Consider the following 27,092-nt stretch of genomic DNA (forward strand, 5'->3'; position numbering starts at 1 on the left):
TTGGTATGTGTGTTTATACTTTTTTAGATGATTTTCACTTGAATGCAAAGTTAAATTCTGAATTTTCATGAAGATGAACACCCACTGCAGATTTTTTTTTATCTATATGCACAACACTCTATATCCGTTTTTGTTTTGACAGCTTGTTTAGTTTTCAGTCTTTTGATGAAAATGTGAGCTAAGTTTTAGCCAACAGACTCTAAAGGCACTGTAACCTGTTTTTCTTTAGCAAACTTTCAGCCTCACTTGTTATGTGTGCTTTTGATCGGTGAATCTTCTGTGTTTTCTGACTCCAGCGGAAAAGGCGCTATTTCTGTGTTCCCACACAGTTTACATGAAGCAAGCAAAACAGATTAACTCTTCTCTGTGACTGTGGCTATCATTTCCAAACTGTTTGAAGCTTTAACTTTAGATCTGGCATTACCATGGCTACCTGGTCTTCCTACTGCTGGGTGGGTTATCATTCAGAAGCTGACTCCCTCTCTTGTTCGCTAAATTCATGTTTCCATGCCTGGAGTTTGACCGAGTGAAGGTAAACGGTTACATAACACTAATACAGTGATATTTCTTAAATAAATGACAGGCTGCCATCAGTTATTACTCATTCCACATGAGCTTGCCTTTTCAGAACTGCTTACAGGGGTGTTGTTGTGCATCTATCGGGGTACGGCTAGCCAGTAATTAAATCCCAATTTAAAATTTTCAGTGTGTCAAAATGTGCTATCTTGCTTATTCCTTACTATTCTGATCTCTTTTGAGTTAATCACATCAAATGATGTTTAATACTGTAATTCAAGCAATAAACTTTTGACAAACTGGCTAATACCTGGACAATGACTCAGCTTACTGTCAGGTCGTGTTAGGATGCAATAATCTTGATTCTTGTTTCATGCAGAGCACAAATCCACGCAGCAACAACATCCTTGCTATATATTCAAGTTGGCACTTCAGTCTCTATTTTGGGTTTTGTTACACTGGTACTCTGCAATAGAAAAAAAAATCTATTTTCTTGCTGCGTTTCCCGCTAGTATCAGTCTAAAGGAAAAGAAAGAAGCAGCTGTAACGGCTAAACTTTAAGAGGTTTAACACACTTTTACTGCCCAATAAGCCGGGTTTATTTTATTTGGCTGAAACCTGGAGAGTAGGTTAGCCGATAAAAAGAGCTTAGAGATGCTCATGACTGCTTGCTAACTGCAGTTTCATAGGTTGTCTTGGTGGTTCTTAGCTGACTGTGGTGTAATTTAGCCTCATTAGCCTCTTGACACAGAAACGACTGTGTCAGACATTTCTGTTCCAAAGTAATTCTGGCTCAGCAGGTAATATATTTCTGGAAATTTCTGATGTAGTGGTATCCCACTGCAGAAGTGATCCTAGTGATTCTAAATGGAAGTGCAAGGATTCATATTTTTGACTGTGGATGGCAGATGACATGGATGGATTGAAAGAACGTTGTGGCATTTGAGGCTTTATGATAATGTTACCTGCACACTGCTCTATTCAGATTTCCTAAACATGTTAAGCTGGGAGGACCCTGGGGTCATGAGGACTGGAAATGGGACTGGGAAGCTGCTGGTTTGCGCAGATTCCAAATACGCAGCAGAAAATGAACAGATTAATGAGATGACAGATTTGTCGAGCAATTAACAATTCAACTTCACCCCAGGGTGAAAATCTTTGAGTGAAAGGGACCAGGTTGGGCATTTCCAAGTTGACCTACAATGAAAGCGAGGCTTCATTTTAAGAATTCCTTCATTCAGAAGTCATAAAGATATTCCAGGGATATATGGAGACATTTTCAGGTGCAGAACTACAGCAAAGTTAATGCTAAATGAGGCTTATTTTTATGTGTAACTTCAAGAAAGTAATTACATCGTGGACGTTTAGAGAAAGGCATTCAAGTTGAACATTTTAGCCTGTTAATTAAAAACAGTTACATACAGTTTTTATATGGGCTTGTCGGATAGTAAAATTTACATTTCCATCTTTTTCCACATGAGATCAGCAGCATTTCAAATGTAGTTTTATTCGAGTTTTCCTGTCAGCTGGAGTCTTTTGAGCTTGGTTTGTCTCTTCACTGGTATACCTTCAGGGCCACACTGGTCTCCTCTTATGTTGAGCTGTTGCATCTAGCTCTTCCAATTTTAATGTTACCCCATCCCAGTGCTTTCCCTCTCACAAAAAAAGCTGAACTCTCTGAGGTTGGCCGTGGGGGGGGCTTTGTACTTTTTGAAAGAGTCTGAAGAGTCAGTGGTGTGCCCACTGCAGCTGACAGTGGGTGTTACTCAAGCTAACACTTCTTGACTTTCTGTGTCTATTACCTCACACGCCCAGGAACACTAATCTAATAGCTGTTTAATGAGTTATGATCAAAAGTTGTTAAGAATAACATTTTTTGAAGCTTTCCCTTTGTGGAATTATGTACAACTAAACTTAACTCAGCTCACAGAATATTACTCATACTGCATACACCAAACTGGGTATAGTGGGCTGTAGTTTCAAACTGAGTGCTTACACACTCCCAACAGACACCATTACATCACATACTGGTCTCTGGTTTCACATTTGAAACCCTCAACATTAGCATTTTACCGACTGCCCCATTGTTCTACTTGAGCCAGAAGTGACCATATTAGGAAACCATGTTATTTATCACATAATTGCCTGTTTTAGTACATCTTTCAATAATAACAGTCACAATATTAACTTTGAACCTTGACAAAAAAGTTAAGAAATAAGTTCAAGTTTTTTTTTTGGTTTTTTTTTTGTTTTTACAAGACTTCAACAATTCTTCATGGGAGTCATGATTGACAACAAACCATATGAGCTCGACGGGCAACCAGCTTTGACAAGGGGACATTCACCTTAGTCACTTTGCTATTTATTTCAAAATACTCCAAAATCTCAGGCGGCTGAGGCAGTTTTTGTGTTTTGCAATTACAAGTAGGGTCGTACTTTCAAACAACCTCTTTTTAGTTTCAAAGAGATATGACAGGTACTTCCCAGAGTTTGACCTGCAAAGGCCCATCCACTCAGTGTCATCCTCTGTCATGCTCGTCATTACGACTGCTGCAGAACTACTGTTGATCAAATAATAATGAATTCAATAAATATATATTTAATTGAATCGATATGGGCAAATTGCGTGAATTAGTGTAACTTACTTTAGTGAGACTTTACTGGGTGGGCCTGGACCCCTGAAGCCCATCCAAAGAGTTGATGCTGATGGGAGTCATCTCTAAAGTCAGCTTCAAGTTGCCATTAGCAAAACTGCAGTTTTGGCACTCCCATGTTGACTTATTTTCCAGCCACAGAGATGCCACCACTATGACCTACTTACATCACTCAAATTAAACCACTATATTTTTAGCTGATGTCCACTTGGTCGTTAACACTTGGATTAGAGCATTCACACTCTCCTTTACAAAAGCAGAGCCAAGAGGCAACATCTCCAAAAGTTGATTCTGTTCATCTGGACGTAGCGTTTTGTGGGAGAAACATTTCGTCACTCATCCAAGTGACTTCTTCAGTCTCAGCTGACTGCAGGTTTCCCCAGATCTTATAAACAGTACATTTGCATAATGACTGAAACCAGCCCAGTGAAGAAACAATGGGCTGGGAGGTCAGTTCCTTAAATTTAATTATGCTACGCTACGTCCAGATGAACAGAATCAACTTCTGGAGATTTACTTACCTGGATGATTGAGCAAGCATCAAGAGACAACATGGTAACTAAGGACCTGATTTCAGAGATAGAGCTCAAACTTTGTTTTTACTTTAATAATACCGCTCGGCAAATATTTGACTACATATCGATTCTTCTGAAACTCCAAATATTGCATTAATGATTTTGTTGAATCAGACCAAATACACTAAGCTGGCTGTATACATGACTGATACGTGACTGTAGGAATGCAGTTCAATATGCATGAGAAGCAGTTGGGTTCTGGACGCGTTCTTCACAGAATATCACTGGATGGACTGAAGGCAGACTCACTGATGTGGAAAACAGATCTAAATGGTCGCTACTAATTTATTTATCTGCCATTGTGGACTTCTTTGCAGAAGCTGACGGATTGTTTCAGTGCGCCAGTCACTCATTAGCCTCCCCCAGCACAAACGGATCACGCTGAGCAAAGATTTCAGTTCATAATTAATTCAAGCTTAGCAGCCTTTTCTGCAGTGGTGAGATGCAGCGCTCATACTTTGCATACTTAAGTAAGCAAGAAAATTCCTTTGTTTTGATTTTGCTCACGTTCTAAAGTGACGGTTTGCTGGGATAAACCGTGTCAATAAGCATAAAAGCTGTAGGCACGCAGAGGTTATCTTTTTTTTTTCTTTTTTGACCAAGCCTGCATTGTAGGGAAGTTTGTTTTGATGCTGCTTTCATTGAGATTGCCTTTAGCTAAACAAACTTTTCTCATTCATTAAAATTCCATTTCATGCCCTCATACTAATCAAACTTTTCTCTCTCCCAGTAAAAGCTATTTGCAATAAGTCCAGGAGTCCTTTGTGTTGCCCGGTTCTTGTGCACAACCATTCAAGGCTTTTTGGGAGAGCAATCAAGTACTTCAGGGTCTGTTTTAAAGAGACTGTTGGCAGCCAAAAAAGGTCTGAGAGCCAATCTCACCTCTGCATGCCGTGTTTTCGGCGACTGTGCTTGGAAAGGAGCCACCTCACACAAGGTACGCACAAGGCTGACACTTTGCAATTACTCATTTCAATCAGATTTCATATTTAAGTTAAAGCATGAAGGCATGGTCCACCCACCCACACACCTGCTGTCATCAAGTGAAAGCCAACAGATTTGTTCTGATGTGAAAAATGCATTGCTCGGTTAAGCTTTGCTTCCAGTCTGGAAGGGAGGGGATTTGGGAAGGTAAAACCAGGCAGAGAGGAGATAATAGGATTTATTTGACTGTGTTTTTGAGTGTTTTCAACAAAACTGAGCCTCGTCGCAATTAAAGAGCTTGCACAAGCCCAGAGGTGGATTTTGGCTAAGTGACGACTCATCACATCAAGTGTTGAGTGTGCAGGTAAATAAAATGAACTTGGCTGTAAGAGTGTGTTAAAATTGCTTCAAGTTTGACAGTCGCAGCCACTTTGTTGCTAAAATCAAACAGCTTTATTTGAAAAGAAATGATAATTGTGTTTTTAACCCTTGTGTGATCCAGATGCATGCACCCACACTGAGACTGTGCTGCTTTTCACATCGGGACTTTGGAGAAACTTGCCATTTGCCATGCTCTGGTGCCTCTGTGGGTTATAGCACATGCACTGTCCTTTTAAACCAGCTTGCTACATTTGAAAAATGTTGTGCACTTGCTTTCATCTCTTGCCAGCTTTTGAGCAACGACGCACCTTGAAAATATGCTTTAAAAAAAGATTGCTTGTTAGAGCCATTTAATTTAGGTGGAGCATGGAGCAATGCATTTTAAAGGGACAGTTTTATAGGAGTGTTAATTTGTGTGTCTTTTTTTTCTGTAACTCTTTTTGAATCTAGAGAATTGCAAACACTCAGAAACACACATTTGCATATACATGGTTTATACTGAAAACTAATTTCTTAGTAAATCAAAGACTATACATCTGAGCATGTGCTCCAGGTGCATTTGCTGTGTGAATGTGAACAGTACCTTAATAGCAGAGGTGGCAATCTGGAGGTGGTGCAGTCGCCTCAGGGTGCTCTCTCGATCTGTGAAGTAGGAAGCGGCCAGCTGATGGAGCAGCTCCAAAGACACTACTGAGCTGTTGCTGTTGCCTTCGGACTTCTTATTCAGCTTCTGCTTGTCCAGGAAAATGGTCAGAGACTCTTCTCCTGTGGATCGATGATAATTATTTTACAGAGCACTCTGTGATGAACAGTTTTCATTGAGAAAATCATTTGTTTCTTTCTGAATCCTCTTTAACGTGGATAAAAAGCCAAATGAAGAAGAGCGCGTACGTTATATTTGGAAAAACTGGAGTGACAATCTTTGAGTTTGACATTTCTTTGGAAAGGCCTTCAGGTTTTGTGGTTTGTCTGCTGAGGTGCAGGTACTGTATCATTTGGATTGGCAGCAACAGAACCATTGCCACTAAAATTGGACACAGGCAAGAGAGGAGGTTGTATTCCTTCCCCAGACACCAATCGTTTGAAATTATGAAAGGCGAACGCGGCATTTATCTCGTGCAAGCTAAAACATGTAAGCAATATAAAGCGTGAGCAAGTATTTCTCAGCAATGCCAGCAGCTACTGATGTGGGAAACTTTTTAACAAATCACATGAGGCAGGATTCTCTTACTGTAAATGCACCAAACACCTTTTTATTTGCCCGTGTAATGTCCAAATAAATTGCAGACAGCTCTTACTGTAATTTCTCTAAAACTTTCAGAGTGATAAGTTCAATTACTGGACACTACAGGGAACACTTTATTCCCAACCTCCCTAAATTGAATCTGAATGGGAGCTTAAGTGTGATCTTTAGCAAAGCCGCCACTCCAAAAGTGTCTTGCTAAGCATAAGATTTGCTTAGAAAAGCCACATTTTCTTGGTCTTCAACAAAACACACCATTATTTATGGATGAGCGCCAAGAGGCTTTAAAGCCATTCAGAGAAACACAGAGAGACTAACTCTGATCTGAAATTCATGGGTGTTCAGTTATTTGGGAAGCGCAGGGTGTTTATATTTACCGCCACCTTTTCATTTGAGTTTCTATTGCAAAGTGCAAGGTCACAACTACAGCCAAAAAGTACTTTTGTTCACAAAGTGTAAGGCAATTCATTTTATTAATGTAAAAGGTACCTTTCTGAGGCTAAGTGGCTTTTTTTTTTTTGGGGGGGGGGGATGAATCAGTTTTTCACTCTGTCACTTTCACTCAACTGTTTAACAAAATACACTTAGATGTAACCACAGCAGAAGAAAAGAGAACAAAAACCAGATATTTCATGCGTTTTCACTCTGCTACAGTAATCAGTATGCAGAATGGATCTGCCCATTTAGTCGAGGCTGTTAATTACACATAGACACTATCAGTGTGACACTGCATTCACCCCGGCCCCATCTCTGAAACTGCTCCAGTGCATACATTCAGTGATAAGTGGCATTAAAGTTAGGCGTCTGCAGATGTGAATATCAGAGCGGCTGTTAGGAGACTGTTCCTGTGAGAGAACCGGATTTGTCTGCTATGTGAACTGTGTTTGGGTAATTTTGGTATTAAACATTTCAAGCCTGAACCGTGAAATAATTGAAACTGAACCTTCTGACAATTTTTTTTCAAAAGTAATGAAATTAATTATTAATTTGCACATTTGAAGTTTTTTTGTGTTTGTTTTTTTCAATTTATTGCTGAAAAATGTATTGTGTAATTTATGTTGGTTTTTCAAATATGATGCACTAGACGTTAAGTTTTAGACTAATTATATCATCGTAAAATCTCCAATTTCATATATTCATAGCATATTTTATGTGGCTGAATGATCTGAGTAACCTAGGATTGTAAATCCTGACCGGGTCCTTACATATGCCTAGACTCACTATCACTCCTTGCAAATGTACTTGTATATCTGCACTATACTAGTTGATGACTGAGATTAGGTGTTTATCAATATCACTAGGTTGTCATCTTGAACACTACACAGGTCTCACTCTTGTTTTTGTGACCCTCACACGATCGATGCTGCTGCCGATCTGTTTTGTGAGTTACTTCTCTCCTTGGGGATTGAGGCAAAAAAGAAATCCAATGAAGAAACACGGGGGTATGAAACAGGTCATTTTAATCCCTCTTCTGCTCTGCGAGGCTCTAATGTTCATCAGAGGGAACGATGAGTGGAAAATTACCTCTGAGGGAGACAAGCATTGTTGAGTGCTGCAAGTGCAAGATGTAAGCATTGTTGCTATTTCTACTTAAAACGTGAGACTCTTTCTTGGTATAAAAGGACAGCTAGACTCCTGGAGCTACACTAACACAGGCAACATCCTCCGAGACCTAAAACGAACGGTTTCTCTATTTCTGGCGTGTCCCGACACTTCCTAACCCGAGAATAAAGGAGAGTGTGTCACCTGCAGTCCTCCCTTACCTCCCAGGGTGGCAGTAACCAAGAAGTGGGTCCCGTACTTCTTGATGAGGTTTTCATTGATTTGCTGCAGGGTTGGTCGTCGGCCCAGTAACCGCAGGTTGCGTAGGAACTCTGGTGCTAAGGGCAATGGAGATTTGAGGAAATCTCTCTTCTCCGTAGCCAGGCTGTTCACCTTCCAGTGGCTGAACTCCCTGAAATTATAAATACATGAAAAAGTGATTACATGCTCGAGCATTTTAGCATGATGTGGAATTACAGGCAACTGACTAGAATATACTGCTAAATATAATGACAGGAACATTTAAGGTTACAGTCATACATTTCTGAAGTGACTACAGAGAGAGAGTCTACTTATTGCACAATGGTCCCTGGAAAATCATGACTTGCTGTCTTTCATTGTGAGATTGTCTTGACCATTATATGTTAAAAAAAGGTCTCCGCAGGTCACAAAAAAAGAAACGTCTGATCTATTCTTATCTATAATGTGATCCTATTGGCCAACGTCATAAAGATCACAGACAAAGTAACACTTGTTGTGGTGTGTTAACACTGTATGTATAAGAAACAGTCTGGTGTATGAATGTGTGAATGTAGGAATAAAGTAAAGTACTCTGAATGGTCAAAAGTTTAGGAATTTGTTATAGATAATGTGCAAATCTGTGACAAAATAAAGATATATTTATATATGATGAGCTACACTGAGAAATATTCAAAAGCCCCAACGTGAGTACAGATGTAGGAGTCATGCAAAAAAGCAAATATTCACGGGATAGTCAGGGTTAAAGTGGGATGGTGGGGAACCGTAAAATCAGCTGCAGTGGGCCGGCGTTTGGAAAAGAATTAAAGCTCAAGATAACTTCTATCGTAAACTCGAGTCATTTTTCTTTGTGTCCAGGCTGGCGTCAGCTCACATGTGCTGCTGTGGCTCTGAGGTTTACAACAAGCTGTAAGCAGATGTTTCACAGCTATCTTAGCAGATTTCTATTCAGTCCCCTGACAGTTCACTTTATACTGTTTTTACACCAGACAATATAGAGTTGGTATAAAGGTTTAATAAATTTTAGAACCATCAGCTGAAATTCAAATTCATCAGTTGATATAACTTAAATGACCATGAGCACCACAGCCACCGTTGGCCAGTCCAACACAGTGCTTTACTGTAAATTCACAACAGTGTGGTGAGCTGCTTATCCTGCACTAAATAAAAAGCACTGGTGATGGAGGATATAGGAGTGTCTTTTACGTGTTCTTGTTCCCTCCATTTAAATCCAAATCTGGTTGATTTTTTAAGATTTACAGTGATGTAAAATAAAGCCGGGGTGTCAAATGTGTTTGGCTTAAAGAAACAAGCCTGTTTTGAAAATGTAAGGAATAGAAATTACAAATATTGGAAATTTGTGCAAAAAATGTGAAGAGTAGCAATAAAAAGTTGTCAGAAAACAAATACTGAAGTGAAGTACAGATGCCTGAAAATTCTACCAAAGTAGAGTAACAAAGTATTTGTATTTTTTTTCTTCACACTTCTGCAGACAGACAGCCTGGGGTAAGAAGATCACACACCTCAGGAATTCCAAGGTTTGGGACTGTAAAGAAAGTCCGTGTTTTCCACCAAATACAACCTAGTGACTCATTAAATGCAACATGGATGTCAGGAGACGCTATCAGTATTCTCAGTTGCGGTCGTGTTTGTTCACATTTAATTCAGTGAAATCTGAAAGATGAATGTGGTAATTATTAAATGGTGCTAGAACTTTACATTTGGGACATGTCCTTAATTAAGCAAATTAGGTTGGACCACGCTGGGCTTTCTGTAACCAGCAACACTATTTTCAGATTGCTGTTGAATATCACTGATAAATTCAAGAGACATCACCCTTCTGTATTCAGTCAGTGTCAAATGCCTCATAAGAGCCTCAGACCTTTTGATCTCTTATTGTTATGACTTTAAAATGATGGCAGAAAAAACACTAACATGTAATGTCTGTGAAGGTTCTCAGTCATCCAGGTCAAGGTCAAGGTCAAGGTAACTTTATTTATACCCAAAGGCAAGGTAAATTTGCTTTACAGAAAAATGACAGCATTTGGCATCCCTTTAAAAACGCACATACCTAGTAAATATATAAAACTCACTGTGGCCCATATATAGTAGTTTTGATATTTCAAATCAAAAACAATTCTTATGGTCATGGCCTGGGTCTAGGGACCCAGGGCTCAGGCATTTTCAGTGTATGTTTATGTTTATGTTTTCCGTGTGTTGTATTGGTTTGCTCTCCATCTCTCCATGTGTCTCTGTGTGAGCTTCCGGAGGTGTGGGTTCGCTGAGGAGACTGCGAACCCGGAAGTGGTCTACTCGAGAGACGGCCGCACCTGCCGCTCTTCGTCCTCTGCCAGCTGCAGCAGATTACGCTCGTCTAGGAACGGCATTTAGGACTGCAGCTGAGCTGAGGCCGACGCTGGATCCTTGAGTCAGAACTCGAATCGGGAGCGGAGTACGCCTCTAAAGTCACGGTGTGGGAATTGGAGTTTTTTGGAGTCGCCACCTTTCACTTCTCACGGACATCTGCACTGTGTGGGATTCAGGGAGAATCACCACGGGACCACAGTGCTGGGATTTTGTATATAGTTGTGTGTTTTTCACCTCCTGTAAATAAATCCACTGTCCTTCACTTAGAGTCTCGCGTTTGGGCCCTGCTTTCACTGTCACTCCACGGTCTGCCATCGCAGCCCGTGACACTTATTGTTTTCTTATCAAAAACAGGTCATCGTAGTCAAAGGAGCTTGCAAAGAAAAGCGTCTGGACTTCTTTAAGTTGCTTGAAGACGTTCCAAGCTTCTCGGATGAGAGGTGAAACGTCTTCAAGCAACTTAAAGAAGTCCAGACTAACATGTAATCTGCATGGTTTACATATATTGGTGTATTAAACCCATTATAAGTATATTAAGCGCATAAACAACTATGAATAAACCTTTTAGTTACTTTAACGTAGCAGCTTATCGTTTTGATTTCATGGTCTCTAACTGTACAGATTTGATTCAGTCTGGCAGCTGTTATGATAAGCATAACATTTGCCTGGGAGCTGGTGCAGAGAAAATAGTTTCTGGACTCACACTTGGTGGGTGGCTAGAAACACCTGTCAATATTAAAGTTAAGAATATGAATATATAACATTTCTGCTTGTTGACTGTGCAGCCTTGCATGAAGAAATTGTCAGTGTTGTGATTAGAGCCTGGTATGACATGCCCAAGTGCCCAGCTGTCTTCGTTTCAATCAAACAAATAAATAAAGTTAAGCTTAAATGAATGTTAACCACTATTGGGAGTTTATTTTTTCCAAAACTCATGCAGCAATAGCGCTTTCATCACATCCTGTTGAGAACTTGAAACCTTGCATCATGTCTAAAGTACAGTAATCCCAATCATGGCCTAAAATGACATGAAAAGTTGGCAGTGCATATACTTGATTTGAAAGAACTTTCTCCCTATAAACAAATCCAGGATGTCACATATAAGTTTGCAGCCTTAGCAAAGTTTAAATAACTAAACCTCTGGTGAATCCAGTTCTTTAGCTGTCCAGACAAATACCAGTGGCAGTGACAATGACCTTAAAAGTGGTCAGAGAGAGGGATGAGTCTGGAAAAGCATTTTAAGTGACTGATGGTCATTTCATCACTTTACTACTTCAACAGTGGAACCCTGAGGTATGTGAGGAAGATTATGCAAATCTCAGAAGAAAAGTTCAGATCCACCTCATCTGCATAAATTTGCTGGCAAAACAAGGGAAGTTGAATCGTAGCACATTATGCACCAAACAAAATGCCAGCAGTGATACACCGCTTTCCCATGAGTGCACTCTTTCTCTCTCACACATCCTCACAGTGGAGCATTCACAGAGGGAGACACATATGCAATATCATTGCCTCACTTGCACTAGCTGCTCTCACATTGCATTTTTATGGTCAAAAGTTTACTATTACCAACACAAAATTGTAATTATGCTGTTGACAGCGTTGTGACTAAACTACAATACGCTACTTCCTGTAATAATACAAAGTAAATATGCATAGGTCATTCAGATAGTACTACAGTAAAGACAGCAATGCACTGTAATTAGTTTTTAGTTCCTGCATTGCATATTAGTCTTCAAAGGAGAGCTGGGATTTGTAGCCATTTAGCACATGGCATGACAAAGCCTTCCTCAGAAGGAATGGCCTCAGGAGCGTACGGTCAAACTAGTGCTTCATTAGGAGGTTCATTCTCACATAATGCACCAATTAATGTCTGTAGTCTGGCCACAGTCACAGCACAATTTGTTCACTCTATCATTAACTCACAATGTTCTCCCATGAAAGGAGGGCAACTCAGGGAAAGCAAGTTGGAAGGTTTAATGCTGCAAAAAAAAGTGTTATAAAAAAAGATCAAGAAGCGCAAGATAAAGCTTTGTTTTCTCACTCTTGTGTGTTTTCTTCTCTGCACTCTTTAACTTAAGGATTCAAATTATACAATTAAAAAAACGCTCAGATTCATTAAATTAGGGCTGGGTATCGTCACTGATCTCTAGAATCGATTCAATTCCGATTCACAAGGTCCCGAATCGATTCGATCCACGATTTCATTCGATTCGATTTTGACTCAGACAGTCAGAAATATTATAATTCTGATCACGCATCAGTACATTTCCATATTTTTTGTCTATAAAAAGACAGCTGACACTTGTGAGACTTTATCCAAGGTGTGAGCTTCACAGCAGATGCCTTTGTGTCAAAGTAACTGAGGATAAAACACAGAAAAACATGAAGGAGATTTTCCTGGCCTGGGATTTTATAGCAGCTGATCTTAAGAATATTCTGCAGTAGATCAAAAACGAAAGAAAACCATTAATCAACATATGAACATTATCTGATGCTGCTGAAGTGAAGCAGAGCAAAGTTACAGAGGTTTTAGAGACACAGCTGAGCGTTTTGCAATTTTGCATAATTTTAAAAAGTAATTTTAAAATTTGTTCAGAAGCCTATTGAGCGGCAGAAATGAGACTTTCTTTTTGGAAGTAAGTAAAAGGAAAACACAGCGGCCCACAGCGCTGTAAACAACGGTAGACTTGTGCGTAACAAGCAAGCGAATAATGCAGAAAACAGATTTTTAGACGGGAAACTGTTCTTGAAGTACAGAGAGAGAGAGAGCTGTGCATGAAGTGTGATTTTTATCCTGGTGGAAGCAAAACAGGAAAAGTCAAAGGGAATTCATGATGATGTTTACGTGAAGCAAAATGTGAAGCGTAGTTTGGATCTTCTTTTGCTGCTGGTTTAGTCAATATTGTTTGGAGAGAGATTAAACCTGCAGCTTTTGAATCAGTGCAAAAAGGACGTGAACACAAAGCGCGGAGCCGCCGACGGATCAGAATCGGTGAGCTGTCCGCGCCGTCGGGTGAGAAAGGCGACGTCTCACTGATTCTGATGCGTCGGCGGGTCCGCGCTTTGTGTTTACGTCTTTGTGCAGAATCCGTGTTCCTGCTCTCCTTTTAGCTGTTTGGTGGTCGTTGAAATTTTGTGAGGTTTCAACCTGAGGGCAAAATAAATTATATTTAAAAATCGATTCAGGATTTTAATGAATCGATATCACGTTATCCAAGCTAGAATCATCAAACCCCAGCCCTACATTAAATTAGGGTTCTTCAAACTTAAGGTTTAAAAATCATCTTTTTGCATACTGTACCTAACAGGGCTTTGCTAAGCATTTAAACTGACTTTTGTTCTAGTTAGTTTTTCTTATACTGCAAGTTGTGTCTGCATTAACTGATATCCTGTAATCTGCATAAGCAACACTGATTAGCATGTGATGTTCTCAGACGTTCTGGGGATTTTTAAACATTTAAAAACACAAGTTGTCATGTATTGTAACAACATTCTAGTAAATAAACATGTCACCAAAACATTCACCAACTGAAAATAGTGCATTCAGCCAAAAATGTTATCAGAGTGAAGTCGTGTCTTGGGATTAAGCAAGCACTTTGGATCAGTTGGGTTCAACTGATCCAAAGTGGACACACCATCAAAATGTTGTTAAATGAGTGGAAAAGCACAAATATAAGATTTGCTAATTAAAAGGGGGAAGGGAAGCTATGCAGGGGTCTCAGAGGAAGAGCAGCCTCTCTAAACCATTCTTCTGGAGAAGAGAAACAGTGCTTGGGACAAAGATGCACCAGCTGTTCACAGGAAATGATCAGACAAAAAAAATCTACGGTAGTTGGTGATGAAATAACAGTAGGATTTATGTAACAAGGCAACAGGGCAGATGATAAGCCCAACTGTCCTACTTGTGTCAGTCTACTCAATTAGTTATCTATCAGGAGCTGACTAAATGCCATTATTGATACTGATCCTATCGAGCAGACAAGAATTTTTTCTTCTTTTTGTTAAATTTCCTTATTATTAGATGTGTCTTGCATTAGTATCCCTGATGCAAACTTACTTGAGTTTGACTGTGTATACTTTATAGGTGAGCAAGTTAAACTGAGGCAAATTTATCCTACTGGCGATGGTCATGGACAAAAAAGGGGAGTCTCCTGACACTAAATGGGGCAATGTCACTCTAAAAGGCTTTTAGAAAACTGGATAAATTAAAATCCAAGTAAACAAACATCCTGTCCAAAGGAGGCTGCGCAGCAGAGATCTTCGTCCAAAGGTGGGCAAAGACATGCCAGCACTTTGCAGTGGAATTCAAAGAGTAACAGTGTTGTGAGAAGGCTTTGATTCCTCTCATGGTCTATGATCCAACCTCCAGCAGAAAAAACTAAACAAAGAAAAACAAACCCTAAAACATCTCAAAGCTTTAAACTATTTGAGAATCAATGAAGACCGTGCATGCTGCCAATCACAGATTTTCCTCCACGACTGCCTGACCTCAACCACCCTGAGCTTTTATTAGAAAACCTGAGGACAGAAGGAAGCCAAACATTTCTGACATCACAAGAAGCTCAAAGGAACATTGTCAGATGATGATACAATTAAAATGTACAAAAAACAAACAACAAGAAGAGCCATGTCCCTGGTTAACAGCTTTATTCTGCTGTAACTCTGGCAATCTGTGTGACAGACAATAAAATGAGTGATTTTGATAACTCTCCCGTGTGTAAAGCTGTGTAGTACAGGATTATAAACCCTGTGTCATATTTAAAGGGTCTGATAAGATGAAATCCTTGGAGGATATATCATATTCTTACTGATACCTGAAAGAATACAATAAATCTTATTTTCTCCTGCTCATTTCCAGCAGCAAGCCTTTCTGCACAACGATCAACTTAAAACAGAAAATGCAGGGACACTAAGTGAAGAGGAAAGTCCAGCTTTCAGTAGAAAGACTATCATTCTGTCTTTTGACAATCAAGTTATAGTTGATGTGCACGCACTGCACATCACAACATACAAAATTGCTGCATATTTCAGATACACCTGGTAAATCCATCCAGTGCCTCTTATTATGTTTATCGAATGTAATGTAGAAAAGCAGCGAGTCTAAAAGTAAATTAACTGAACTGCTCTTAAATCAAATGAATAAATGACACTGAAATGAAGAAACATTTGCATATCGAAGAACTGATGCTATTTTATATGCAATTTATCAGACAAGCGCTCTCTTCTTTCATCTTGTGGTGTTTTAATGACTCACTCCTGTCAGACACTGACATTACTCTCCTCTGAAAACCTTCTTCCCACTCCTGCCATATGACTAAATACTGGGATGGATTTCAGAGCTCCAACACTTTTCAGTCCTTGGTAAGCAGTGCTTTTTGTAGCATACCTGCCTCTTATGTGCTCACACGAGTATGAAAAACATACAATGCATGGAGCCCGCAATACTGCACTGAACAACAAAGCAAATTAGCAGGACAACTGAAGTGTATTGAGGGGCAAAACAAATTGCCTTTTTGTCACCTTTAGTCATTTACTGCAAATGGACTGGTTCTTATATATCACTTTTCAACTGTGCCTGAGCATTGTACAACACGCCTCACTCAACAATTCACAACAACACATTCTCTATCCTTAAGTGCTTTCTATTTAACATTCAAAGACACTCCTGTGGATGCAACTTGGAGTAAGTATCTTGTCTAAATATGCAGACTGGAACAGCCAGGGATCAAACCACCAACCTTCCAATTAGTAGATGACCTGCTCCACTTCCTGAGCTGCCACCACCCCAGTATAGTTTTAAAGTTCAACAAAGCAAAAGAAGAATTCTGATTTGGATTTCTGTTCCATAAAGCTCGAAAAAAAAATAGCAAAATCACCCCATTGTAGTTATAGGACCATCTGAATACTACATTGAATTTAATGGGGGGAAAAGCCAAAACATTAAGAACACAAAGTTTTTTTTGTTTGGTTTTTGTTTTCTGTCCCATTAAATTCAGTGTAGTGTTCAGGCAGTCCTATAGAACTACAATAGAGTGATTTTGCTACAGGCTCCAAGATGTGCTCTATGAATTCTCTATGGCTCGTGTTCATGTGTTTGTTTTATCTGCTTATTTATACTACTTATTTAATCATCTATATAAATATTATGTCAGTTATGACATTATTTAATATGGTACAGTATAGTATGACAATGTCTAAGATTACAGGCAGGAGGAAAAAATAAAAATATATAATAAAAGTATAGAACATGTAGAAATGCACTCTGTGTTGTAGATTGCTGCACCTGTAAGAAAAAAAAAATCATCACCTGGAGCACAAAAATACAAAAAAATGGAGAAAAAATTGAATTTGCATTTTTAAGGTGTACAATATGAAGTAAAAAAAAAAGGGGGGGGGGGGTCAAAGTTATTTCAGCAGCACTTCAAACAAATATAGCCATTCAAATTCCTCCAGCGGTCACATGACAAATATCCCAAACCAGAGGCCAGTCTCAGTTGAATAAGGCAAAGTATGACAATTAGTCTGCGGCCATCACATGCATCAGCAAGCATTAGTTTTAGCTTACTATTTAGTCCAGCAAGGAACAAGACGGCAGCCATCCTGATTAACTGAGGCTGATGTAGACTGATGTGTTTTTAGAGATGCTCAACAGTGACTGAGCACAACGAAGGAGAGCTGATGGCGACGGGGCCGAAACGCAAAGAAGCGCAGTGCATCATTTACTTTTCTCCTCACTTCACTCTCTAAGAGTTAACGGCAAGACTGCTGGCTGACCGTTCAGCTAATGATGATAGATGGTGTTAATTAAAAGGTTTTAGCACAGCGCTGATTGCACCTGCAGCTCCAGCACTCAGTTCCACTGAAGCACAGGGAATTGTGTTGTTTTTACTGGACAAAAAAAGAAGGAAACATCTCAGCCTATGCAGAAAATTCTTCTGGATGATCCTCCTGGCAGAATATCACAAAGCCACACCAAAATGCTATTTGCTCTTTGATATTTTACAGAGCGAGCGAAGGACACCTTTCAGGGTATCTTGGTGAACCATTAATATAGTTACCAAACGCTTTTCAGCGGTGCGGCGCCGAGGGCTCAGAATATATGTTGTTTATCATGTTGTTTACATTTAAAATGAGATCACGCTTTGTTTGTATAACGTTTAACAGCTTAGATATGATTTATGTAGAACAGCCATCAGATTCCTCAGCATTTGCATTTCCAAAACACACAGAAGTAAACACAAGCAGGTCACCACGATGGTTTACAGTACAGGTATATGAACACATTCTTATTCGCTTCAGAAACCACAGTAACACTGGCTGTTGATTAATGTGCAGCACTAGTGTGCCACCCCCTTCCAATTACCCAGAGAAGACAGGCTACTTAAACACGTTACACATAAATTATTTGTGTTGTGCAAAATAATTATAAAATAAAAAGTGTTTTATGTACCCAATGGGCATGTCAGCATTTATTTAAAGTAGCGTCCAATTTGTTTTTGTGTTAGATCTTTGTGAATGCATTTTTCCTGTGTCAAGGGCACAAGCCAAACGAGCGCGCTTGTAGGTCAGCTCAGCTAAAAACATCTGTCGGCTGATGTTGGCTCACGGCTTTCTCGGTTGCTTTGGCTCAATTCTCGAATGACACTTGAAGTTTTCAAAACAATACGTGAAATCCTTAAAGGCACTTTGTTACTCGGGCGTATTTGAGCTGGCCCTTCTCATTTCCCAAAAACATTCGCAACAAACAAATGCAAATGACTCAGTGCAGTATCACAGTATCTAGTGCAAACTAGATAGTATTTCCATCTTTCCATAATATGTCAGCATTGTGACCGTGTAAGCCATAGCATGCAGAGCAGTCAGATTTTCAAATCTGCCAAACTGAAAGGTGAAAATCTCTCAAATGAGGATTATAAAACACAGTTTTATAAGAGCTTGAACAAAAGGGAGTTACTGTGATTTGTTATCATGGAGGAGACTGCCCGGATAAATATATTACCGAGGAAACAGCCTGCCCATGGATGAGCACTAAGGATCTGCAGCACTGCAGGGAAGATAACGGAATAAAAAAAGATGCAGAAGAATGAAAAGCGTAGATGTGGCACACGTGCTAGTTATCCCGTCGTCACATTCTGTTGGTCAGCATCATGATGTCCAGCACACAGTATGGGCTTTGGTACTGGACTATAGAACTGTGCATAAGCAGGTTCAAGTTTAGGCCCACCCCCCACTCCACTCCTCTCCCACCTTGGACTCTGTGTACTTTTTCTGTTTTTGTATTTTGGTCACTATACCTTTAGTTTACTGCATTTTGGGAACATTGGAGGAAAACATTTTTTTTTCCATTGAGCACATGCAAATGAACAAGCTTTTTCTTTACGAGGGAGGATGTAAAACCATGTGCTCCTGAAATCAGCATCTGAAAAGTATTCACTTTGATACACAGTATCAGTCCCCCATCCTCAGAAAAATAACAGGAAGGCCATTGAAAAAACATGCAGGGTGAGACAGCTATGGAAATTAGAAGGTGAGAAACATGTACTCTCGTGTCTATAAACACTTTGAGCACTTCCGTTTACAAAGTGTCAAAGAAAGGTTTTGTTTTGAAATGTGAATTAAAGGTTTTGGAGCTGAGAACGGCAAAAATGTTAAATGAAAAATGCAAAACAAAGCAATCAAGAAGAACTGTAGACGACGATACTGCCAAACACAGACTGCTCTTTCTGTCCTATTTGGCAGCTTCAGTTTTGCTCTTAATTTATGTTTTCTTTTCACTCGTGGTTAAATATATTTTTGCTCAGTTAGGATTAGGTGGTAAATCGAGTAAGTCAGGTCTAGGAAGTGATCGTTGGATTAATAAGCAGTTTTAGGACCTTGTATGTTGCCCAGGCTCAACTGTATTATTTCATGTAATATATATGTCAAATGAGCTGCAGTACAGTGGAGACTTGGCCATAGTATAACTGCCTGTCGCCCTTTGACAGCTGGGAAATGTCAGAGGAGACACATGATATATGGAGTTATCTATAAAGGGATGTTTGACAATCACTGCTCCACTACATCATATTGTGCTCACTAATCCACATCCAATTTTGGGCAATCCCATCCAGCTATACACCTCCCACATACTCCCATTCCACCAGAGACGTGACATTACAACAGAGAGAGATTCTCCAGCAGCTGTTGAAGAGTCCTTAGTACTGAGCTTAACAGATGGCAGATGTGTTGTTTAGTTAATTTTAAATCACAATGCTTCTATTTTTGCTCCTGCATATTAAATACAGGTGTACATTCAGAAGTACAAACATTTTTGGAGCACCAACAGGCATTTCATAGGTCCCTCTGCTTCATTAGTCATCTACACAACTTTAGAATTTAGTAAAAGAAAAAAAGAAAATGATTTTTAGTTGAAATTTGAGAGGTAAAGATGGGAGAAAAAGAAGAGAGAAACCATAAAAGGAGAAAATTGCAAGTTCACTTCACTGTATGCACTTTTGCACTCTACCCCAGCGTTCACCACAAGCCTATTTGTTCCGAGCTTTGACTCATGATGAGAGGTTTGTGGTGTTGCAAGGGAACAGAGCTGAAACTTTATAATGAACAGTTTCACCTGAATCAGGTGCAGTCTCACCTATTAATAAGAAGTGACCCACATATGATTTCTGGCTATTTCTGGAGTGGGTGGTTGGCGGAGTGCACAATCTTCAAGTTCCTCCGTGAAAATTGTGCCTCACTGCTCACAACCAATGTTCAATGGAAATGAGCCCTGATCCATAAGAAGTGGGGTGATATTTTCCAGACATCACATTGAAAGTGTTTTTATCATGCTCAACTTTGGAACTGCAGTAGAAGAGAAGATATTTTTTTTAAATGCATGAAGCAGGAAATGACAAGGACACTTTGGAAGTAATTACAACAGCCTAAAATACTTAAAGGTTGATTGGTAACTAATTAATAAAACTGTACTGACTGATTCCTTAAAGACATATGACAAAGTATCGTGAAACCCAAATTCCCGCATGTTTCAGAAATCTAAATGTCACTTTTGCCGTCTGTAAGCACCGAGGTGAAGCAGCACAAACGTCTGCCACAAACTGTGATGCAAAAAAATATATATGCATGTCCTTTTAGCCATCTAGAAATACCATTGGTATTGACAGAGGACATAGTAAACTCTTAACAAAACTTATCAGCTGGTCATCGTGGAGGCACCTGATGAGACACTCATGTGTCTTAGCTGTTCTCTTTTATTTGGACATCCGTTCTGCATCTTCAGAATAATATAAACAGTATGTAAAGTGTACAGTGTGTAGGTAATAATATGACCCTGGGTGTCTTTCAATAGAACAACGTTGGTAGGGAGACACACTTTATTACATCAGATTAAAGCCATATTTTAAAATTACATTGTTCTGCCTGTTCATTACATTTTCAAAAACATTTAATATATACAAACATTTGTTTATTTCTCATTTGAACTGATAAATACATCTGGATGTAGATGAAATTGGGTCTTTGGGGATTTGATTTAGATGTGTTTTAGCTGTCACACTACTTGCATGTGCTGTTTGAGAAAGGTTTACCTCAGTAAGTGTGCCCAGTGTCAGCTCTGTTTCACTCTCAAAGATCTTGAAACTTCTGGTTCTCACAAATGTAGCACTGCAGTCTGAGCTAAATTCAAAGATCTTGGATTGCTTTAAAAAGAAATTGTTTGGTATTCTAAAATGATGACTGACATCCCCATTACTTTCTTATATATCAATCAGTTAAGAGTTAGCCTGTTCATATGGCCTGTGAACCTTTAAGTTGCCACATAACATTTGTCAAACTGTCTTGTCAAACACTTGACCAAAGGTTATTACTCCCAAATGGTATAATAAATGAAGCTCTACTGCTCTGGACTGAGGGCTGTGTTACCTTCCAAGTCTGGGAGCTGAATCACAAAGTCTCTTTTCTTGTCCTCGGATGGGAGTTCATTAAAACTCCCTCCTGCCTTTTGGGAACCCACTAGGAAATAGACCCTCCACCCAGCCTGGAGGGTCTTTGCCAGGGCATGATTTTTTAATGATGTCTGAGTTGTTCCCACCAGAGTCATTATACATGTCCTGAAAGGAATTAAGCTGGAAGTCGACAGCAAGGGAACCCAAACTGCAGTTACATTATGGCAGCTTATAGCAGCTTTGACACAAAGGAACCAATAAAGATTATTTGTGGGCAAAAACTGATTTCACTGCAAAATAATTATGACAGATTTGCACTATCATAAGGTGAGCACATGTTGTATGCATTTTTTGGGGGGGGGGGGGGAGTTGGGTTGTTTGCTTCAGTAATTTTCAAGTATGTATCAATCCAGATTTAGAGTTTATGGTATAGAGGGGAAGTCAAACCAATTTAATGTGTGGTAATGTTAAATTTGCACACTGTGTCCTAAATCTGTACTACGCATCACCTGCCTACTTATGAGGTTGGCATATCTAGGTTGAGTATCACTGTCAGCTATTTTTAAAATTTGTCACGCTTCAGCTGAATCTTCTCGGCTTAGGACACAGGGATATATAGGATATATGTCAATGACACTGCTGAAATTTGGCAGTCGAAATTAGAGGAGCCAGTTTTACCTTTAAGGACAGAGCCCAGTTTATATTACTGTAACCTCAATTGTAAGAACTCTAAGAATGAGATATGGTCCTCTTGTGAAAAGTAAATATAATTTAATCTATAACATAGTGCATCACAAAGAAATTAAAAAAAGCTAGCAATAGCTCCATGTTGACCAGCTACCAATACCGTGATGCTCTTAATGGTCTTGCTATAACATGAATGCTATAAATTGACCATATGCCTACATTTAAAATCCTTTTACCTTTCATACTTGACTATAAATTCCCCACACACGTTCTAAATAAATAAATGCCAATAATGTGATAGCAATAAATAAATTTCACTTAATGTCAAAACTTACACATCCTAGACTTTTAGACAATAAAACAATGGAGCAATGGATTTTACAGTCAGGCAATTCAACTCATCATCTTAACCAATACCTGGTGGTGTTCAGGAAAACATGTGGCACTTAACAACTATGTATTAGTATTTAATGATTCTTCAGATAATTTGAACTGCCAGCATCCACCAACCAAAAGCTTTTGTTGGCAAATAACAAACCTAATGTCCAGCTCTTGCTATGCAAAAACAACATGTGTTATTATGTTCACCACAGCGGCTGGTGAACAAAATATAACAATTCAGCAGCTACAGACAGATTCTCTAACAATAAACACACAGCTGAAATAGAATGCACAGCACCCCGGTACTGTTGTGCTAAAATTCCTTATTACGTTTATCAATGAATATTGCTTAGATTTCATCAATACCAATGCCATTCTCAGTTCTTTATCAATTTCTTTACTTATGCTTGATCATCCTTTGTGTGTGTGGGGAAAAAAGAATCAGTGCAAGACCTTTATTCTCTCTGAATCTGACCATCTGAGTTTCCATGTTGTTTAAAAGCTGTTGTGTCAATTTGATATCACTGTTTTGCAAAACATAGCTATCATAGAAATATGCCTACAATGATAGAATTGTTATGCTTGTACTGTTTTTCCGTTTTCATTGTAAGTCTGTTCACTACTTTGCTTCATGTGAAGGTTCAAATGTAATCCAAATTAGTAAATTAAAATAACCACTTTGGGCCTCGTACATCTTTATTTAGCTCCAAAGACTTGCAATTGTAATGTAATTTCATTTCATTTAATAATAAATATATGAAATCATTTTTAATCAATCAATCAAACAAAAATCACCATCTTGGACAGTTTAGTAACTTTACACTAGATTTATGTTGGTCAATGACACTTTTATTACCTCTGTAGCTATTAGTCCTGTTTTACAATGTCTTTCAAAGTAAGTTTAGTTACTCCTAATATGATGCATTCTGAATGTAATGGTTGCTATACAAAATACTCAAATGAAATGGGAACTCAAGTTACTATAAAAACCGTCTTAATGCATTAATAATGTAAATAAAATAATGAATAATTTGCACATATTTAAAGCTAAAGAACTGGAAAACATATGAATTTGTCTTTGAGGAGATGTTTATCAGGATGCATGGATGTTATCTTACAAAAGTGTATAACATGCACGTTCATGTAACGAGTGCTGTGTACTAAAATATGAAGCACGGGTACAGAACTAGGATCTCTTTTACGTGTATGTGAATAAAGATTTCACCCAGTAGCTGAATGCACAAGTATTGTACACTGAAAGAAAACGTTTTTTCTTTATTTGTTTGCTTGCTTTTTTTTTCTCCAGGATTGTAAAGAAAGAGTACAAAAGCATGACAATCTGCCAACATTTAGGTCGCCTAACCCTGCTTCAATCAGCCTGAAACGATGCAGGCATGACATGGTGATTCAGTGGCATCGAACATATTTCAGTGTTACTTTAAGAGGTCTTTCTGAACACATTTTGCAGGGGAGGACTTTAAAAAAAACAAGTTAACCCCGAGGAGTCGTGATGTGTGCTGAATCTGCTTGCCAACTTCCCTGCCTTTCTATATTAATATCATCCTGGAGAAATCAAGGAGCTGAGCGCCTCACTTTCCATGTTAAATTTCTCTCAGCTATTTTGAGAGTCTGTAGCTAGTCTGTGTGTGTGTGTGTGTGAGAGAGAGAGAGAGAGAGAGAGAGAGAGAGAGAGAGAGAGAGAGAGAGAGAGAGAGCGAGAGCAAAACAGAAGCCTGATGTGTCCTATTTCTCTTCAAAACTAAAAAAAAAAAAAAGTTTGGGGTTTATTAACATTTGTATCGCACCGAACGAGGAAACAGGTCTATCCCTTCAGCATGAGATTACTCTTTCTGCATTAACATGAATTCATTCAATGAGAAGACTTCAATATGATTGTTTCTCAGGCTGAATAATTCCTCTGAATGACACTGAGATTAAATATCTTGGGTGTCTTTGACATTAAAAAGTGGCCTGCCAGTGTTAATTTGAGGAGATATGCTCTGCCCGTCTCTGTGTGGTATTCCAGACACTTTCCAGTAATACATTTTTGAAAAGGCGCAGCTATATGGGTGCTTGAATTATTCATAATTCCTACTGCATGAGGGAAATTTCTTATCGATGTAGATAGGTATCCTTGGATCACATGGTAAGAAAGTTGTTTTTTTTAAGGTTTTCGGTATGGTGATAGAATTAATGTGCGCTCACCGATTGCAGTCACAGGGTAATTAGTGTCAGTTCCCTTTCCCAGCTGTGTTTTATGTCCAAATATAGTATTGACAATAAAATGGTTAAATACTCAGGAAAACATCCCATTCCAATACATCCCTTTCACACCTTAAAGTATGTGAAACAAGCGATCTGATAAACAACCGTGTTTATCACCACTGAAGCTAACTTGATATCCGTTGTTATCACACATATGATGACTGAACTGAATGTACTGTATATTACATGGTGTATATTTTGCAGGATGTGAAATTTAGTAGCCTGGTAAATATGCAAATAACATCAAAGTTCATAATAAGAGTTTACAGTGTCTTTACAGAGGAATCAGAGTATTCATTGTTTTACACCATTTGCTGTGTTGCAGATATAAATCATCCAATTTACTAACACAAAGTGAAAATGTGTTTTCTTGTTTATTTGTTTTTAAGAAAACTCAGGACCAACAATAGACTGGCAGCCTGTCCAGAGTGTACCTACGATTCTTACAAACGTCTTTGGTCAGAGCAAAGGACACAAACTAATTGCTTTTCTTTAGATCTGTGCAGTTTTAATCCTTGCAGATGTAACCTCTGGAAGAAATACCTTCAAGTTTCTGTTGCATCTTTTTGATTTGTTTCTTTCAATCAACTCATCTTTCATCTTAACCTTTTCAGCTGCTCTGCCTTGAGTCTTTTGGGAAGCTCAGACATACCTGAAAACATCTAATTCAAAATCCTTGTGACATTTGCAAGAATGCTAAACCACCGGGGAAAAGAGTTTTTGGGGGTTTTTTTTACAGTATGACATGTGGCTCAAAGATGACGTTAGTAAATGAAACATTGTCTAATATTGCTGCTTGTGTAACATTACTCTCTTTTAATTAACCCAGGATTTTCTTTTATTGAAATGAAACCCATTTCCCATTAGCCCCTGACCTTCATAACATAATTTAGATGGTTGTTTTATTCAAATTGGTGTACTTTGTGCTTTTATTAGAGGGGGGAATAGAACCTAAATGCAACATAGCTTCATCTAGTTATCAGAATATACCACCATTCTTTTCTTTCTTTCTTTGTATGGATGCTTTCCTGTCTCCATTTGTCAGATGCTGACTGTGATGAGTTAGTGAACCAGCTGAAAGGTCCTCAAACAGGATGCAACTTAATGACTTCAACCATCTATGATAAATGTAAAGATAATTCTAACCATCTCTAAACTAACAATTCAAATAAAATATAATTTACAGGTTAATAATACAGCACAAAAAGCTTTATTTCGTATACAATGAATTCTCTAATTTAAAAGCATTTCAGGACATTTAAGAGGTCTCTGAGGTGCTGCTTCCAGCAAAGAGGACAGCACCTCACTTGTCACTCAGTATGCATGTTGAGTATAATTCCACAGAAAATAATCTACTGTCCCTTAATAGATCGACATTACTGGGAGCAATGCTGCCTTTTCTGTTTTCTTTTAATTGTGGAGAAAAGGATCAGTTTGATACTGAAGAACTCGTAAGAAGACACTGGCAGCCACCCTGTGACCAGACCACAGAAAGTCAGTGAGACTTAGTGACTTTAAATGAACGATTGGTCATGTGAAGTAAGCAGCTCCCGTGTCAAACAGTTCTCAATTGAAGTGACCACCAGTCAGAGCGACTAATTGATATATGATGGTCACCAAGACAATGTGTGACAAACAAATCACTTCCAATATAAATGCAATTAATCTGTAACTTTTAAAACCGGAACTGTATACCCACCCACACACTGGTACTTTTAAGGTATACTGTATATAATATGTTGGAGCTATGTTTTGAGAGAAAAATAATTTAATGCCACTTGACTAGATATGAGCAGTCATCCCTGTCATTATGTCTATATTTGTCATCCTAATGTGTCATGTTTTCTTTGCTTCACCCTCAGCACAGGCTTTATGTATCCCTACTTCTTTTTCTGTTTTGTGACACTGTGGCTCTTAACATACCCTGTCAGAAGACCCAAGTTTGCCTTATCACAAAATGAAATAATTCAGCCAGCAGACAAAAGCAAAACAGAGAGATGCCATTTTTTTTCTTATTTTGTAATAGGGACAATTTCACCTAAATTAGATCAAGTATTGTTAGAGACAGCAGTGAAGCTTTCTGCCCCCCTTGCCAACCTCCACCAGCACCAACTCCCACCCTGTACTTAGTGAATAGAGGCCGCACCTTTGAATTATAATTCAAATTGACTCTTGTTAAATTGAAAGGGAGAGCGCATAAGTAGCGAGCATACAAATGCAGGTTATTCATTTTTCTTACAAAATTTTCTTGCCCAGGAGGCATTCCCAACAGAAAATTGGCAGAATGTAGAGAAATGAGTATGTTTGTGGCTTTTCCTGTCTAGCTGGGATGAAATAATTGAATCGGTACGTGCTT

General features: G+C 38.8%; 1 protein-coding gene across 1 annotated transcript in view; it reads right to left on the reverse strand.

Moving 5' to 3' along the window:
• The window catches only part of brinp2 (bone morphogenetic protein/retinoic acid inducible neural-specific 2), a 294,885-nt gene that overhangs the window by 135,046 nt on the left and 132,747 nt on the right, over positions 1-27,092 (reverse strand). The window contains exons 3-4 of the mRNA XM_026148790.1: positions 8,057-8,247; positions 5,634-5,815 (exon numbers count right to left, since the gene is read on the reverse strand). Of these exons, the coding sequence (XP_026004575.1) occupies positions 5,634-5,815; positions 8,057-8,247 (373 nt within the window). The remainder of the gene's footprint in view (positions 1-5,633; positions 5,816-8,056; positions 8,248-27,092) is intronic.

Source organism: Astatotilapia calliptera, chromosome 18 (genome assembly GCF_900246225.1).
Source record: "Astatotilapia calliptera chromosome 18, fAstCal1.2, whole genome shotgun sequence".
In the NCBI taxonomy this organism is placed as follows: domain Eukaryota; kingdom Metazoa; phylum Chordata; class Actinopteri; order Cichliformes; family Cichlidae; genus Astatotilapia; species Astatotilapia calliptera.